A 19,606-nucleotide genomic window follows, 5' to 3' on the forward strand; every position below is an offset into this window, starting at 1 on the left:
AAAGCCTTTTGGTCATATGCCACCAATGATCTGCTTCTTTATCTAACATAAATATTGCATAAGAGGTTTTTTGCTCCTCAGAGCAATCTATAACATCAAAGAATTTCTCTATCTTAAGAATCTAAGCTTCTACTTCCGTTGGGTCTGAAGTACCAGAAAAAGTAAGGATGACCTAACTTCTTAAAGTCATCAAATGAGCTACCCTTAGAAGATGAGGGTTGTCCAAGAGCTTGAGTCTCAATAGCTCTAGCCTAACGCTCAACCAAACTAGCTAAAGTCTCAAGATACCTATAAAGTCCTTCTGCATTCATGGGAGGCAAACCCTTAAGTGGAGGAGGTACATCATTATTAGACTTACTGTTTTTGGAATATGTTGGTCTTCTTAGTGTCATGCTATCCTATGAAGCATTAGGTATAACTAAATTATTCACTAGAAAACCAATTAGACAAATTAGATTCATAAGGAAGAATAGGAATTTATAGAAGATGAAACTAAAACTTAAACTAATGTGTCACTCATTTATCCCCAAAGTAAACTAAAACAAGTTCCCAACAAGATCATAACCTAGTGCACTGATACCACTCTATCACGCCCTAAAACCCACTTCAAGGGCATGACGGTTATTTTACACCTCAAGCCTAAAGGCTCAAAGTGGAAACGACACAAACATTCGTATTGTAACTGAAAATTTACCAATTACCAAATTCCTATTCAGAGTAGTAAGACAAAATTATAAAATCTCCAAGTATCAACTTAAAAAAAAAAAAAAACTAATACATCAACCAAAGTGTTATTGTCCAAATAACTCCAAACTCAAAATAATTCAAAGGAGAATTAAGTTTTAACATCTAAATAATGTCCAAAATAAAGAGAGTTTAAACAAATGACATAATAAAGCCAAATTTCCCTCCTAATAGTCACTCGCTCGAACTGAGGTTACCTGAAAGATTATCAACAAAGGGGGATGAGCTCAAAGCTCAATAAGGAACATTAATACAGTTTCATGGATTAAACATTTTCAATCATGCTTACAAATAGGAGATATAATATATACTTATTTTCATAAAAACATTTGAGTTCAAAATACTAATACATTCAAACTTTTCAAAAAAACTTTCTCATATCCTTTTCAAAACAATTTCTCATCAAAACCAAATCGAATACATTCAAAATATCTTTACTCTGGTTATCATATGACAAATGGTGCCCAATTAGGTGGGACTTCACAATTGAGTAACTAGTTTCAAATTTGTTCCATTTAAGGTGAACAAAACCAAATGTCAACAATTATAACCCGTTGACTAGGGCCATAAGGTCAACTATTATAACCCATTGACTAGGGTCATATAATATCAACTATTATAACCTGTTGATTAGAGCATAATATGTCAACAATTATAACCCGTTGACTAGGGCCATAAAAATGTCAACAATTCTAACCCATTGACTAGGGCCATAGGAACCAGAGTCAAACACTTTATTTCAATAATTCAAACTTGCAAAACAAAATATCATATCTCCAAAAATTTTCATTTTTCATAAATAAAGAAGATTCTCAAATATACTTTCCATACAAAACACATATTTGATCCATGCGAAAAGATAAAAATAATATTTTTACACATTTCAAAATGCAATATAAAAAGGAAATTGTTTTATTTTATAAAAATCTGCATTAATTTCCCTTACCTTGAAGAAGCGCTTAAAAAGTTGAAGTATTTAGCTTGACGAATTTGCTCATCACCTAACATAATATCATACACAATTATCTAAAGGTAAAAATTTGACAATCCTAAAAATATTTTATTTAGTATTAGGGATCCTAATTAATTTCTCATGCTAATATTATTACTACCCAATATTATTTTCAACTTACTAAACAATAATAAATTAATTTACTGAGTTTTCAAATTATTGTAAAATTCATTTTCTTTCCTAATCTTACCCTCACTATTTATTTCTTTATATACTTAAATTAAATTAAAACCCATATAAGAAACTATTATTATTATTATTATTATTATTGTTTCTATAATCCAACGGTCACTTAACCACAACACCATTACTCCAAGCCACCAAATACACCCATTATTATTATAATAATAATAACAACTTGTAGACCCCCATTAGGGGCACATTTTTTTCTCTCATTTTGTGCAGCTCACTTGCCAGCTAGAGGGCTCCTTGAAAGCCACGTGTTGCTTCATGACTGGCTGCTAGAGAATCACAATAGTGGAGTTGATGGATGAATGAGAGGGCAACATGTATGGGAGGATGCAGAGGATTCAGAGTCTGTTATGAGGGGAGCGTCTCTTGCAGGGGGGGTGCTTTTCAGGTGGCTTTTTCCAGAGAGAAGGAGACTTTTTCAGCAAGCTGGGGGAGAGCTTTTGGGAGAGCAGGGACCGGGGTGCTTTTCAGGGGGTGTTTTTCAGAGGGTGCTTTTTTTTTTTTTTCAGCTGGGTGGGGAGGAGATATTTTGGGGGGAGTTTTTCAGGAAGAAAACGGGAGAGGAGCTTGCGGGTGAGGATTCGTGGAGGTCCTTGAGCTTCAGGAAGGGTATTCGTTTAGCTGTGAGAGAGAGATATTTGGTGTGAGCTTCAGAGAGGATCCCTGGGGGGGCTAGAGGAGCTCTTTCTAGTGGGGGCGACTGGTAGAGGAAAGGAGAAACACAACAATCTCCTTGCTCATTTCAGCTGGAGGGAAGCCTTTTCAGGTGCGTTTTCTGGACCACTTATTGCAGTCGTTTCTCTTGATATTGTTGTGACAGTGTTATAAATAGTATGTGCATTGTTCTTCATCTGAAATTTATTTAAGAGGGATGCGATTCCTTTTTTGTCTCTCCATTGGGTGTCCAAGTCATATATTTGGATCCTGTTTCTACCTGGTTTTCCCACCTATACGTGAACCTTCTGACTTCAATATAAGATGAGGCTCATGTAATCATTTTTTTTGGAAGTTCATTTGAATGCTCTGTTTTTGTGCTTGCTCCCTTGCTGTTCATATTATGTTCTCGATGGCCATTCATACCCTCAAGGAGAAGGGTTTTGGCCCAGCATGAGCTTGTGGTTTCATATGGGCATGGTTCCTAAAGCTTGGGACCAGAAGATGTTTTTGTGGAGTGTGTTTCCTGATACGGGGGATTTTTCTGCACCTGAATGGGTCTTAGAAGAAGTCTTTGAACGTGGTCCGCTATCAATCAAGACTCAGGGTGTTGTTCTCAGTTAGCCAACTCCTGTGGGGCTTTCAGCCATCAGAATACCTGCTAGCACTCTTCATTTGGAAGCATGGGAAGAAGAAGTGCTCAGATGTGGCCGATGAAGTTCATGGGTTTCAAGTATTTGGTTTTGTGTTCTATATTGATAAAAACATCATGACTGGTTTGAGTGTAGATTCATTGTCCATCAAGATATCAAATCCCTGAACTCTCAGCAGCTTATATGAAGCAAAGAGCTTATTTTCTGGTTGGTTTAAGGGTGGTCTAAGGGCTGGAAAGAAAGAAATGCAGGAATCAATACATCAGAGGCTTAATTGTGTGCTCAGCACTGCTCCAATGTGGGATAAGCTGGAACTTAAAGGTAATAATTATGTCTTAGGAGAATTCCTCGAATTTAAGGGGAAACAGGATGATATCTAAGCTTTGAGAAATATCCAGAGATTGAAAGTTAGTCGTCTGATCATCCAGTAGTTCAGCATGCTTGGTTTTGCCCCTTCAAAGGTCCAATTATTGTACTCTCCTCGTGATTATCGAAGTGACGGAGTTTTGGCTTCTAAGTGGCAAGGCAAATGCTGCCAATAACTTTACCCGTGGCTACTACACCATTGGGAAGGAGATAGTCGATCTATGCTTGGACCGGATCCAAAAATTGGCTGACATTTGTACTGGTCTCCAAGGCTTCCTTATTTTCAATGCTGTTGGTGATGGTATTGGCTCTGGGCTTGGTTCACTGCTTTTAGAGCGTCTTTCTGTTGATTATGGCAAGAAATCAGTAGCAGAGGCTTCATGGTCTGGTCCACGTTTGTTACTTATTGATTCAGCAAAGACTGATTAACATGCCAATGCAAGCTCGACAGTCCCATGTTCTTGCATCACCTCTTCACTCTGTTTCTCCCTCGCTGCCATTACAGCAACAAGCTGATGCTGCGCTGCCTTCTCAATTCAACCAAGTGCCTACCAAGCTGATATTGCAACTGTGCTGCGAAATGGTATTTTCCCCACACTACCCGTGTCAGATCTTGTTCCAAGGGATATTGTAGAAGTTAATGTGGGATACAAAATTCCAGCTGATATGAGAATGATTGAGAGGCTAAGTAATCAATTGCGTGTTGATCCCCCATTGGTCGTGAGTCCACCTCACTACCAAACTCAGCTGCGACATCCACCATACCTATCATCAACATCCATCATCACATCCCCACATCATACTTCATTCTCTCCTACCCTGTTTGTTAATCTCTGCCCACTTCTTACATCATACCTGACCATTCAAAATTTCCCCAGAGCCTCCCTTAAAAGCCCAAATTCTTACTTTTCCTCATGCATGAAAATCCTCACTAACCCATCTTTCACGTTACACTTCTCATCATCCATGCCATTCTTGAATGACACCACCAACTCCTCCTTTTCTCATTGACTGGTCCACCACCTACTTTCAATCCATTTCCCTCACTACCCCACTCACCGACTCAACCATTCATATTCGTATGTAAGCTATAGTTAGCTTTGGAACCCTACTCATTTGGTCCCTCATTCGACTGCATGCATGGAAGAGAGAGAGGGAAATGAAATGATTCGAAAATCAGAAAAATAGATATGGGAACATAGAATTTGTCGCGATCAGCACGGGAACGCTTGTCTGTGTCTAAATTTAGAGACAATTCAACTGGCTGGCATGGGAATAATGACGACTTCTCAGCATGCCAAAAGTGCGTTCATGTACCCGACACCAGGAATGTGATGGCTGCCATGAATTGCACCAGGCGGTTAAAGGGCATTGTTTTCAAACCGAATATTCGCGAGACGAAAACAGCTGAGTTACACGGAGGTCTTAGCAAGCTTGCCAGATCAGTGACCTTGAAGAAATTCAAGAATAAAAAAAAACAGGGAAGTGGGTGATTCGTTGATTCGGTTAGCAGTAGAGTTATCATAGATCGATCTTCTTTCTTTTGACGTGTCTCATTATCAGTTTGTACGCAAATAAGGAAGCCTTAGGAGAAGAAAGTCATCGAAATCCATTCTTATGGATCCAACTCCTAAGCTGCTGTGGTAAAAATGAAGACCTTTGTGGTTTTGTTATTGTTGGTTTTGTTCGTGGTGTCTCAGGTTCCGTATAGGACTGCCTTGCCATCCACTGTTTCGGTATTTCTGTGGTTCCCTCACCAGACTGAAATGAAGGAAGTTGTTAGTCATCAGGCACTCTTTCAAAGGAATTTAGCTAAGTTTGTTGTGTCTGAAGAGGGCTGATCAAACTTGCTGTGCTCTGGGGAGAAAGATCAGCAGCCTGTGGATCTTGCACTTGCTTTTATTGGTAGAGAGTTGTCATCTTTAGATATTTCTGGAAGCGAACATGCAGACCTAGTACCTATGGGCTTGCTTAAGGTTACTTTCGCAAGGACCAATTTTTCCGTAGCATTCCTTTATGTTGCTATATCAGAGAAGAAAGAGGCAATGGAAAAATTCTTTGATCTTGAGTTCTACAGAAACTCGTGGATATGATCTTGATGTCAGCAGTGTTGCTTTCCTAGAGTCATGCTCTGCAGAGAGTGGAACAAACATTTTGAATCCTCTAAGTCAGGTAATAGAGATGCTCACTAAAACTGGTGGTTCGATGCCTCTCATTTTCCTCATTACTGACGGGGGCTGTTGAAGATGAAAGACATGTTTGTGACGTTAGGGAAGGTCATCTCAGAAAAAAAGAAGCCCAATGAATTTCAAAGAGGAATTTTCAGCATTCAAACCTGGGGATGCTTCCTGTTGATCACTTCTGTACAATTATAAACCCTCCATAGTCTGGCATTCTTGCTGTTGGTAGAGGCAACAAGGTTGTTGAACCAGTGGTTGGAAACGATAGACTTGAGAAGCCTGCGGTTGTCACGAAAATGAACCTCGAATCTGTGCTGATTTAGAAGATGCAAATGCTGCCTGGAATGTCCCATTGCGAGCATGTATGCACAAAGTGTCAGCTGATACATTGAAACGCGGCTCTCAATGGCCAGAGCTATGGCCTGCAAGGTTGGATAAAACTCCATACTGGTTGACGAGTTCCCAGGTTGGGGTTTATGGCAGAGCAGCACATGGAGATTTCACTGCAGACTACGAACATTGGAAACGAGTGGCTGCCAAGTCATATCTAATGGGATGTATTTGTGGCACCTTTATGACCCATTCTCTCTTTCTAGCCTAGCATGCATGGCCACCCTCTAAGCCACGTGCCACCCCTCCAGAATTCTTTTCCTTTTGATTTCAAATAATAATTTCCAACCCCGTTTTGAAATGATTTTCCAACTTCTGATTTTTAAATGATTTCAAGTCATCGAATTTTCCATCCTTAGGGTTTTTTTTTAGGTTCCAAAATCTCATTTTTAATAAAAATTGGTTGCCACTTTCTTTCTGGCAAGCCATTTTCACACCTCCTTTCTTTTTTTAAAAAAATGTTATAAAATAAGCAAGAATCAAATTTTGTAATTCCTAATGATGGAATTTACGGGTTTGGTTCAGGCAAAAATGAACGGGCTTTGGTGGGGGCATCAAATAAAATTTCTTTAAAATAAAAATGAATTTTGAGTGGAGTGTCATGCGTGCTTTTGATGATTTTGTACTCGATTTAGTGACATGTGACCTATGTTTATACTCTTTATTGTGCACTAACCCTCTCTCTTGATAGCGCATAGTGGCTCGCTGCTCAGGTACGCACTCATTTCCACTTTGGTTATCTTCTATTGCATACTCTGATACTCATATGTGCGTGATTTGATTTGAGTATTCATTGATTTTCTTCATCATTGCCACACTAGCTTCATTTTATTAGTAGAGACCCGACTTTAGGGACTTAGAGGGGTGCTACGGTCTTTACCGTACCTTCCCGATAAGTAACCTGACCCTCGAACTCGATCCGGTTTTTCACAGACCGCCTTTTCCAAAATAAGGAGTCACACTAGGGTTTTTCTTTCTTATTTTGTTTACCCTTTAAAAATAAAACAAAAATAAGTGGCGACTCCAAGTCATTTTTGAATAAATAAAATCATTTTTAAATAAAAATCGAGCTCGCCATCGAGTGGGAAACGCATGAGCCGAAATGCGGGATCCACACAACTTTTTTTTTCTTCTTTTGTTTCTTCCTTCTTGGACATCCACATGCATCCTTGTTTTTTTTTTTTTCTTTTTTCTTTTAAACCCTTTGCTACACGACACACATCTACATTATTATCATTTTTTCTCTTCACCATTCCAGAAAATCACGCTACTCTTATTTTTTTTATTTATTATTTTTTTCTAGATTTATTCATTTGAGTAATCAAAAGCTGTCGATCTCTATTAATAAATCAAACTATGTTCATAAATTTTTAATCTTTTTGGCCTATAAATTAATTAAATGAACTCTAATCAAAATTGTGATATTCCAAAGAATATCTAAAGTGTTCAAAACTAATTAACGAATATAAAATATTAATTTAAGGATTAAAAATCTTACCTAAAAAATTGATCTTCAAACCCTAAACCTCCAAATCGTCAGCCATATGCTCTCTGATCTTTCTGATCTCTATGTAAAAGGGTTTTCTGAATAGAGAAGGTAGGAAAAAACTAATTTATATCTAGGAGTTTTTAATATGAAAAGACCTTTTTACCCTCATTAAATTACTTTAATTTATTAATAATTTCTAAATTATGATTTTACCCCTAAATTGGGTTTGGGGCATTACAAAAGTACTAAGGTATGAAAATTATAGCCTAAAGAGCACAACTAAAGTATTAAGGTATGAAAAATATAACCCAAAAATAGAAAATGTGACTAGGATACACAAAGTATGATAAAGGTACAGAGAATGTGAGTAAGATATAAAAAAAAAATGTAACTAAATATTAAGCTACAAAAAATATGACCAATATGTGCACAAAAAATATGCCTTACATGTAAAACAATATATAATTGAAGTGTAAAAGATGTAACTAAGATACAAAGAAGGTGACAATGTGTGAGGTATGAAATTAGTGATTTGAATACAAAAAGTGTGATTAGGGTTCAAAAAATATAACTGAAGTATAACAAATAAAATAATATGTATAAATTTAAAAAAGGATGTTATCACTCAATAAAATAAGTTTCTTAACATTTAAATATAGATTTTTTTTTTTAAAAAGAAAGAGAGAGAGAGAGAGAGAGAGAACATTATCTCAAAGCAATGAAACTTTCACCATGCTTCTATTTTTTTCTCATAAAAATGAAAACTCATTATTCTTCTTATTAAAATAATTCAATAATAGACATAAATTAATTAGTTTTTTTATGTTTTCTAAAATCTATTAGATTTTGATAAATGTTGGATATAATATTTGTATTAATGCATTATTTTATTTATTAAGCTATAAAATTATGTAAAAAAAATTCTCTTCAAAATAATAATCAATCAGTTAAAAAGGAGTTGTAAATTTTTTATATTTCTGAAAGGAAAATTCTATGGTGCTGAGGGAGGTACCATACCTCAGATTTTTTGTAGCCATTGGATGAAAGATATTAAATCTCAGCCATTCAAAAGAAAAAGAAAAAAATGAAAAAAGAAAAACTGGCTACCTGTTGCTACCTGTTCTCTCCACCTCTCAGTTCCTCTTTTCCCGTTTTTCCCTCTCTTCTCCTCCATAGCCGAGCGTCTTCTCCTCCATGGTTGGCTGTGTCTCGTGCTCTTCTCCTCCATGGTTGGCTGTGTCTCGTGCTCTCATCTCCACACTTCTCCATAGGTCCATGGTTGGCTGTGTCTTGTGCTCTCATCTCCACACTCCTCCATAGGCGGTCGTCTTGTCCTCCATAGTCGGTTGTGTCCCCGTGCTCTGATCTCCACTCATCCTCGACAGCCGGGTCGAGTTTCCTTTTTTTTCCTCTTTTCATTCAAGGAGTGTCCAGTGCCAAAATTATCACCAGCCCGCTTCCACAATCACAACCCTCTCTCAATCTTCACTCACAATCTCATCATCTTCCAAAACCCACCTCAAACAACTCTGGAATAAACTCAAAACCAACCTAAAAACCAGAGTCTACTCTAGAAAAAAAAAAAGAAATCCTATCTTCGGAAGAAACGTAAGAGGCAAATGCGAGACAATGAAGAAATGGGGAAAAGAAAGCACAGAAGAAGGAGATAGAGACCCCTCTCACCATTAATCTTCAGTCGAGTTTCTGTTTTCTCCATTTTTTACCGAGTTTCCCCATATTTTCCTCTATTTTCCTCTCTTCTCCATACTCGGCTCTTCTCCAGGTACTTGTGTTTTCTGCTCATCTCCATCGGCTATTATTTTCAGGTGCTTTAAGTTGTCTTTGTGTATTGTTGGATGTTTTTGTGTTATTGGGTGTTTTCGGGTGAGATATTGTAGCTGTTTCGGGGGACATATTTTCGAGTTCTGGCTTTTTTAGTATCCCCTCTGATTATGTCCATATTTAGTTTTCATATTTGGGGTTTTTCGGGTTTTGAAGTAAAGAGTACGATATTCCCGCTCCCCCCCTCCTATCCATAACCCTTGTATTTTGTTCATATTTTATATTTTGTTTAAGGGGTGTTTTCGGCTTTTAAATTTCGTGGTTTGAAGACCCGAATTGAAGACATAGTTGGAAGAAGAAGAAGAAGACATGTAGTACTAAGAGAAAGAAAGCTAAAAAGGACATAATTTGTTGTTAATCGAAAGGTGGTTGTGTTGTACTTATTTGCCGAGTTCTATATCAAGGAAAAAAAATGTGAGTATTGATAATGTGTTTTACAATATTGTAGCCATTATATTTCATGCTTTTTGTGAGATTTATGGATTGATGACATTAATGAAAATAATGTGGTTAGATCCATAATTGGAGATTGAAAATAATTGATATGCTAATTTTGTGACCATTTAAAATGTAAATAGATTTAGGGAGGATTTTGTAGTGGTGGTGAAAGTATGTTTGATTTATTATATTTGAAATCATATTATAAAAATTGACTTAAATGATTTGATTTAATTTATAGGAGTGAACGCAATGTTGTTGAAGTTGTTCGAAATCCAAAGAGGCCTATTGGAGCTTGGATACATTACTAGTAAGGAAAAATAGAAACATGTAAAAGAATATGTTTTTCAATGTATTTTTTTGTGGTTGTTATAGTTAAATTTGTTTGAAATTTTTTTGTAGTAACGATCAATTGGCCATGATGAAAGAGAAGGATAAAGGGGTTAAGATAAATGATGATGTAAGGAGTAATATTGTTGTGTCTAATATAATTACATTTTAAAATTAGAATTTAAAGTATGTGACCAATTAATGTAGTTGAGGAAAAAATTGGGCAAGAAGTGGAATGAACTTTCAAAAGTAGAAAAAGAAGATTTCATGGCAAAATCCAAAGAAAGTTCAAAACAATATTCACTTCAAAAGGGTGTGGTTCCAAAGGTAATTTTTTTGTAATGAATATTTAATTTTATTACTTATGTATTTGTTGGAAATTATATTAATTTAAACATGTTTGATGTTTGTGTATTTTTTCAGTTATATCTTCAGACTCGATGCTCACCCGAGCGAGTGATTAGAGTTATTGAAGAATTAGAACCAAAGCAAAGAGTAGCCATAGAAGAAATAGGTTTTGGTAGCCTTTTGCAACTTAGATGTAGGAAAATTGATCATGGGTTATGTCTTTGGTTGATAAATAGTTTCAACCCAAACACTTATATGTTAGAGTTGTATAATACTTGTATCAAATTATCCTTCGTTGATGTTGAATTTATTATGGGATTGAGGGCAAGAGGGTTGAAGATTGGCATGAACAAAGATGTTAGCCATAACAATGATTTATGTAAAAAATATTGTGATAAAAAAGGGCGATTGCCATTAGTGATGTTAGAAAATCAAATTAGGGAGGATAAAGAAGGTGGAAACGATTTCAAAGTTCGTTTTGTATTATTTGTGTTGGGTGCATTATTATGCCCAACAATGAAGCTTTTTGTGAAACGTTCTTTCTTACATCTTGTGGAAGACATCGATTCAATAAAGAAGATGAATTGGGCTGAATTTGTGTTGTCTTATCTTGTGCATGGGATTGAAGAGTTTAAGATGAAACAACAAAGTGGGGTTTGCGGTTGCTTATTGTTTTTAATGGTAATGTCCTTGTAATTAATCGACATTAGAGTGAATTTCGAATTTGTTATAATAAAATTTGTTAACTAACTATATATGTATGTCAAATATAAGCGCAATTATTCTACCACGAGCATATATCGTTCGAAGAGAAATTTCTACCATTATATACTCGACCTTGTCCTCGGATTACTGCTTGGGGAGATGATGAAGTACTGGACATGAAACGAAGATTGAAAAAAGTCGGTGGATATGCAAATGACAATGTAAGTTATAGTTTCAAAAGTCTTTTAATATTGGTTTAAGTTTTTAGTGATTTTTAATTTGATATGTGTTATATTTTGATGAATATATTGTAGGTCAAAATATGGGTGATACAAAATGAGATAAGGGATTGTGTTGATAGAAATGTGATGACAATGGAGAGGGAGAATGATGAGGAGCATAAATTTGAAATCAATCCAAATAAAGATGTTATTAAACGAGTACGTTTTACAATATTCATCGTGAGTATCAATATTAGTAGTGAACCCTTGTATTATTATGTTATTAATGAAGTTCCTATATATCACTAGGAACACGGTCGGAGCTTAATGGAGATGGATAAAACCTTTGAACAATTAAAGACACATCTAATTGATTTGTGTCATGGTGCAAGTAGTAGGTGTGACAAAGTTTTGACTGAATTTGAGGAGAAATATACTACATTGAAAGGTCTCTTCGTTGGATCAAGTGGAAAACCTTTGAGAATGCATGAGGAGGGAATGAAGAATGACATTCTCTCATGCGAGAGAAGCTTGGAAGATAAGGACAATAAGAATGGAAATGAACATTATGTTCGCACTTTGTCAATTGAGAAGTTATGCACTGAGGACTTGAATGGAAAGAATGAAGATGCATGTGCTACATCAATTGAAGTGCATATCATTCCAGACGAAAATGTAGATATTTTACCACTTCCAATCAAAAGGAGTAGAAGAGATTATGGAAAGGTATGTATCATACAAAAGAAAAAAATATTTTCTTTACAACTACTTAACCATTACATAGTAAATGGATGTATATTAATGGTATTTCCATATTAGGAACCATTACGAGCATTATGTGGTTATCCCGATCATGTCATGAAAACACGTACATCAAGGGAGAGGAAACCAAGTAAATTCAAGGTCTCCCCATTTGTACACAATTTAAGGAAGATGGGAAAACGTCAAGCACAGAGGTTTAATACAAATAGTTTAATATCATGTTCTTATTTTGGATACTCAACATATATAGGTAATAATTATGTCTTGTTTTCGCTTTAGTCAATCCCCATGTCCATTCGTGAAGACGTGGTGGATGGTCAATCATTCAATGTACTTCAATCTCTTGTTGCTGATTATGTTTTCAATAAAGCATTGTCAAAAAGGTTTGTAGTGTCTAGAATATTAATAAATGTCTTGTTACAATTTTAGCCTTCATATGCTTCCAATTTAGTAAAGAATCTTTTAACATATTATTATTTTAGTGAGCTTCTTGTTGACTTTGATCATGAACATAGAGTTTGTGGAGATTTTGAGTGCTTACGCCCTAGACAAAATTTGATGGATGTTGTAAGTACCTACTTCATTTATTTCAATTGCGTGCTAAATTAATTAAATTAATTTATTGAAGTTATTGTTTAACAACAGGTAATAAATCTAGAAGCCTCAAAGCTAAATTATTTTCAGAGGCAATTTATAGGCATTTCAAGTATAAGATGCTATCTTCCCACGACATTTTCAGTAAGCTCATATTTCTCTTCTTGTTTACTTACGTATTAAGTACAATATACTAATGTTCGTATTATGTTTTATTATTAGCAAATGATTTTGTGCGGGACTCCTCATCCTTTTTTTGATAGAAAAACATCCATCGTGAGTAAGTACATTAGCGAATTGGATGATTGCGAGAAGGTTAGTAATTATTTCTAATGTTTAATTGCATATATGAAATTTAGAATAGATATTGTTTTCACCTATAATATAGTAGATTTTTTGTGCCCCAACTCATATATATTGTTTTTCTAACTTTACAGCTATTTATTCCAATGCATGACGAATGCCTTGGTCATTGGTATTTGTGCATCATTGACTTCAAAAACTCTCATATCCAAATTTTGGATTCATTACGATCGAAGAATCAAGACAAGTTCCGGTTTCAGAGTGTCAAAACAGTGGTATGCTTTCATGTTTATATTTTTCTTCTATTCTATTTTTTTTCTCTTCCATATCTATTAACACTTTCATAATAAATTAGGTTGAATTTTGTCAAACGTTCTTCAAACTGTATGACATAGGGAAAGATGTCTTCCAATTCTCCATTGATTGGGCTCCTTCGATTCCGACCCAAGAGAATGGGTTAGTATGAATACATAACTCACATTACTATTGTTTATCTGAGCTATAATTATACAACCATTCAATAATTTGTTTTTCTTTTCTTTTATTTTTCTTAGGTGGGACTGTGGAGTGCATGTCATTAAACATATGCAGACAGTCAACAATGGTGATTCCATGATGGTCTCTGACTTATGTAATTCTGTTAAACTACGTCGGGAAATAGCAAGTGATTTAGTTTTACACGAAGGCAATAGAGAAAAACAAACCATCATCGCTATTGTTTGTACAAAGACATCGACACGAGCAATGAAAAAATTATTATTATGATATTTGTTGTTTTTCTACTATTTATATTTTCCATCTCCACATATTGTCATGTTTATTGGGAAGTTCTTACCTTGGATGACCATACATTGTTCATCATTAAGTCCGTTTTATTTTGATTTGCTATACTCTTCTTTCAATATGGTCGGCAAATTGAAATTGTAATATATAGGCATCATTCATGTTCGACATGTTTGATTTTCTACAATCTTTTAGATAATTAGATTTTTTTTTGTCCCTATATAGTTTGGGTTGCTTTTCAAATATATATATATATATATATATATATATATTCATTTATCTATGCTAAAAATTATATAGTTAGTATCTATATGACTATAGGTTATGGTGTGAATTATAGGTACAACTTTTGAAGGTAGTGGAGACAGGTTGAGGAATTGTAACAACCGGGTGAGGAATTTTTGAACCAGTGGCAACCGGTTGAGGAATTAAAGGAACTGGTTGACGGATTTTCTCAACTGGTTGAGGAATTTTTTTACCAGTGGCAACCGGTTGAGGAATTTTGTCAACCGGTTGAGGAGTTTTTTTTACCAGTGGCAACCGGTTGAGGAATTTTGTCAACCGGTTGAGGAATTTTGTCAACCGATTGAGGATTTTTGTAACCAGTGGCAACCGGTTGAGGAATTTTGTCAACCGGTTGAGGATTTTTGTAACCAGTGGCAACCAGTTGAGGAATTTGCTCAACCGGTTGAGGATTTTTATAACCAGTGGCAACCGGTTGAGGAATTTTTTCAACCAGTTGAGGATTTTTCTCAACCGATTGAGGAATTTTTTATATTTGTGAGTGTGTGTGTGTGTGTGTGTTTTATCCATTTTAGTCAACATCTACTAACTTTTTCCTTTTTGTTTTCCTTTTTCATGCTCCCATTCACCCGTAAAACAAATTTTAAAACAATTTCTTCATCTTTATAAATCAACATCATAAATACGGAGAGTATTTATTCAATATGATAGACACATTTTCAGGTTGTGAAGATTCATTGAACTCAAAGTCGACAATGTCCGCACAAAAGAGATTGAAAGGTTATAAATAATATCAAAATTGATTTCGCATCTTAGTATGAGACTTTGTCTAATCCATCAAGGTGTTTATAGGTTTAACCCTATAATCTTGTGAGACACAATTGGAGGGAAGATTATGAAATCGTACATTGGAAAAAGTTCCTAACCCGAGATACTATACTTGTTGGAATTCATCCAAGAAAAAATTGTTCATAAATTAATAAGACATGTAACCTTCGACATTAATGTTTAACATTAGTTAGTTTCTTTTAATTTAATTAAATATTATTTTAAGTTACAATTTTGTTTGGTAGCCAAAGGGCATCACAACCACTAAAAAATGATCATCATGGAACCATGCGGTTCTAGTATGACCGTCTTTCGAAAAGTGATACGAAACCCGTTTATCTCTATGATAAACATGCGGTTACAACTACCTCCTAAACCCCCCCTCCCCCCCGCCAAGTCATCAAGTTTAGTCTTAATTTGCTGTAGAAGTTGCTCCCGCTCCAGACTTACTTCAAGGAAAGATAGGATTGGGCAAGTCCGCTATGCCTAATCTTTGACCACCCTTTACTTCCCAGAGTCTTAACTCCTAAGCCAATGAAATAAGTCAAATCCCATGTGTTGAGCATATAGCTATAGCTAACGTTTTTGCTTTGCTTGGAGATGGCCAAGATGATGAAGACGACTATATGGCCAAGTGGTTGGAGCTTCTTTGCAAATTTGTCCAATGGATATTATGTACAAGATATTAAACATTGATGTCAAGCTTTTCGTAACTCGACTTTCAACTCATTGTGCAACCTGTTTTTATAATGCTTTTAGTTATTTTATTTTTCTTTAAATTTTTCCGTAGCTTCCGTATTTTGAAAATCCAATTATACACTACGAGAAACATAAAATTCCCTAAGTAAATATTATATGTAGGATCCACAACATTCCATCCGCATCGGAATTTAGCCTTTCCATCACATACTTAAGTTAAAAGTACATATTATGCAAAGTGACAACGTACATTAATATATATACTGATTTAATACCCGCATCCCTTACTCCTTTAACGAATAATAAAAAGGTTGCATATCTTTCTCATTTGGATATTTGTTTGGATCCCCACTTTCCCATGGTGTTGTCATTGTTTGTCCATATTGTTGAAATCCTGTTATCTGCACATGCACATTCCATTGTAAAAATTCAAGTGTCCTATGTCATTCCAATTATTCCAGCCAAATCATTAAATAATGCATAGATCAAATTCATCTCAAAAGTCCTTTTTTATTCCCAAGCTTACGTTGCCAAATTCACCATAATCTATATATATGTCAGATTGGTCATTCGACAAATGCTCCCCTCGCATTCCCTGCATTTTCAACTAGTAAGTGTTGTCAATTCTTGTTGAATTTGATGTTATCACTGTTTGTGTTCTTATATAACAAGGCAATTATACATACAGGTAAGGTTGCAAACATGTCAACTGATGAATTTGTTGAAGGCATCGTTTCCATTTGAATGTCACATTGAGAAGACAAATTGCTTTCCTACTACATACTCATAATGCCATGAAAACAATTATGTTAGTCATTTATGTAAGTATAGCTAAACAGGTTCATATTTGCGGCAGTTCATTACTAAATTTGACATACCATCTGACGCTGATGACTATTTTGAGGGATTCTAGGTTCTGTACACGTTCGAATTGTGTGACCCACTCTTTTACATCGACTACATCATCTTCCTTTTTGAAAATTTGTTGCAACTTTGCCTGGATTTCCTTTGGTCTTCACAATATTTGGATCACGAACTTGGTTTCGAATTGTTGCTCCATCTCCCGTTACTTTCTTCCCTTTCAAATTACTGTTATAGAGTTCCTCCATTCTCACCGTCAAATTTTCTATTTCATTTTTCGCTTCTAGAAATGAAGATGACGTATCAGACGCATAGTAGGAGAGCTTGTTGCACATCGAACTCAATGAACCATATCGTACAAACCAATCCATGTCGTTATCCATCTGATTCTCCGGTGATGATCTTGAATGCATCTTTGCTAACTTTGTCCACTTCTTCAAAATACATGACTTAGGAATTTCTTCTAAATGCTCCACCTTCATAACAACAACCATGTGGCAACAAGGGATGCCAATTGACTCATACATCATGCACGAGCATTTTAATGTTACAATATTTGGGGAAAATTGGACTTCCCATTTCAAGTTCGGGTGTCTAAACTTAGATAATGTGTATGCCCGCATTGAAACATCACTTACAAAGCCTACCACAAAGAATAACTCTGCATTCTTCATCTCCTCCCGAAATTTAAGGAAGGATTCTTTCGTGTATACCGTCACAGCATGATTTTCAAGTATGGATAGCTTGGTTGAAAGCACGAGTGAGGAATTGTTCGACTCGAAGTCCGCCTTTGCCTCATTTTGCTGTATTCTCAATATCGCCCTATCAAATTGTTGTACAAACTCATACAGTCGCAAACGAATTTTTAAGAATCTATTTAAATATGCATTCATACTCTCACACCTTTGTGTGCTTCTCATCCCTGCAAAGAATTTTCCATGTAAATATGCCTCAGCCCATCGTTTACGTTTCCCATAAATCTCGGTGACCCAACGATTCTCATTAAAACCCAAATTTTCAACCATTTGATGCCAAACCTTTTCAAATTCTTCCGCACTCCCACGCATGAACATGCACCTTGCAAAAATGCTTGTGAAGTCCTTAATATGCACATTCGTGAATGCATTTCGTTGCAAATGCCATGAACATAGGCGATGACACGCATGGGGTAGTACTTTTTTAATTGCCTTACGCATAGCTTTATCTCCATCAGTTACTACGGATATGGGTTTCCTATTCATCATTGCAATAAGAAATGTCTCCAACACCCATTCATACGTACCAACACTTTCATCTATCAATAACGCACTACCAAATACCACAGTTTGGTGGTGATGATTAACACCAACCAACACTACTAGAGGCTTTTTATAGGCATTTGTCCTATACGTTGTATCAAATGCTAGGGCATCCCTAAAACACGCATAATCCATTCGAGCAGTTGAATCAGCCCAAAAGAAGTTTGTTAGTCGAATTTCTTCATCGACGTTGAATTTATAAAAAAAAAAAGAATCAATTTCTGCCTTTCCACACAAGTAAGCCAACGCGGCTTCCGCATCATCGTCTTTGATTTCAATTCTACGCATTGCATCAACGTGATTGTACATATCTTTTTGTGTGAAACCAACATGTTGATGTCCCCCTAATTGTTTGACCATATAGTCCATAATTTGTGTGGTTTTAACACCTACTTTATGCAAAACATCAACTTGTGCCTTATCTGGATTACTTATTGTTCGATGAGACCGAAGGAATTGTGTGTTGATAGCATCGACCAAATTATGATTATGATCTCCTATAAATTCCTTTACAATCCACTTTCCATCTTTCCTATTCAAGCCTACACGAAATGCAGCTTCACATCCAACTCTAGTCAATGATCGTGGCTCACGCTGTCACTTGTCATTTTCTATAAACTTTGTCGCTCGCTGTCCTTCTCTAGAACACACCCACTTTCGAGATATTATATCTCCATTCTTGTCTCGCTTCAAATCATCTTTTCAAATACTAAATCCGACTACTTTTGCTAACATGTTGTAAAATGTTTCAGCCTCATCTATGCAATCGAATTGCAATTTGTAGACTTCTTCATCTGAAATACCCTTCAACACCTTCTCTTTCAAACCGTTTCCACCCAGGTGGTAAGTGCCATCGATATATGCATCGTCATTGACGACGTCCTCCTCCTTCACTTCAAACTCCCGCTTGATTGTTTTCTCCTTCACCAATTGCATCAGCTACATTACATAAATAACGTAAAAAAGTGCCCCAATAATACTTTAACAAATTATCGTATCACTTTTGTATAAATTGATTGCATACTTGAAGATAAACCGAATTCGACAACGTCATCTATTCTCATTTTTGGATAAAAATTGAGAATTTGAGAAATTATAGAACCGGTGTAGACTGCACACATGATAATTTTCCCATGATTTTCAATTTAAAAGGTCATATGTTGCAAAATTGATACTTGTCTGCTATACACAATCATAAGCAAAACTTTTTAAAATCATTAAATATCACTTCAAAATCATTATGTTGAGGAAATAACTTGTGAAAATGCAAATGTGACACCATTACCCTAAAAAGATGGTGTTAGACAATGATCGACGTCTGTCATCTATACAGAAACACACCATAATTTAAATTGACCTTAGACAACCAAGTGAAGGAATAGTTAAAGTCAACTTGCTAGACATGGTTCTACTGTTGAGGCTAAGGTTGTAGTGCTTTTGGAGGTCCTTGTGCAAGAACAATATTTCAGATTGTCCAACTTTTTAGTGGTAGGGGATGGTGTTGTTGGTCTTGATGAGCATAAAAAAACAATCGGTTCAATTGTTTGGTTCCTCGTAAACCGAATCTATTCTCTTCCCTTGCTCTAAGCTATTATAATGTGGAAGGAAGTGGTTGACCTACAAATTAACCGGATGCATTTTGGTACTGCTTAAAAAATTTGGCAGTGTCTA

The 19,606-nt window shown here is 35.7% G+C and overlaps 1 protein-coding gene and 1 long non-coding RNA gene across 2 annotated transcripts; one reads left to right on the forward strand and one right to left on the reverse strand.

Annotated features, from left to right (window-relative positions):
- Positions 1–9,798: 9,798 nt before the first annotated feature.
- On the forward strand, positions 9,799–10,393 carry LOC117909753. The gene is made up of 3 exons (XR_004650440.1): positions 9,799–9,936; positions 10,202–10,270; positions 10,363–10,393. It is a non-coding gene; the product is annotated as an uncharacterized LOC117909753 (long non-coding RNA).
- A 6,345-nt stretch (positions 10,394–16,738) lies between these two features.
- LOC117909757 (protein FAR1-RELATED SEQUENCE 5-like) lies at positions 16,739–18,223 on the reverse strand. The gene has a single exon (XM_034823811.1). The coding sequence runs from the start codon at positions 18,221–18,223 to the stop codon at positions 16,739–16,741; it is 1,485 nt and encodes a 494-aa protein (XP_034679702.1).
- Positions 18,224–19,606: the final 1,383 nt, after the last annotated feature.

This window comes from Vitis riparia, unplaced genomic scaffold (assembly GCF_004353265.1).
Source record: "Vitis riparia cultivar Riparia Gloire de Montpellier isolate 1030 unplaced genomic scaffold, EGFV_Vit.rip_1.0 scaffold315_pilon_pilon, whole genome shotgun sequence".
NCBI lineage: Eukaryota > Viridiplantae > Streptophyta > Magnoliopsida > Vitales > Vitaceae > Vitis > Vitis riparia.

What these genes read in the sequence shown, in the direction of transcription:
- LOC117909757 (XM_034823811.1), bottom strand. Translation starts at nt 18,223, where the DNA reads ATGCGTAGAATTGAAATCAAAGACGATGATGCGGAAGCCGCGTTGGCT.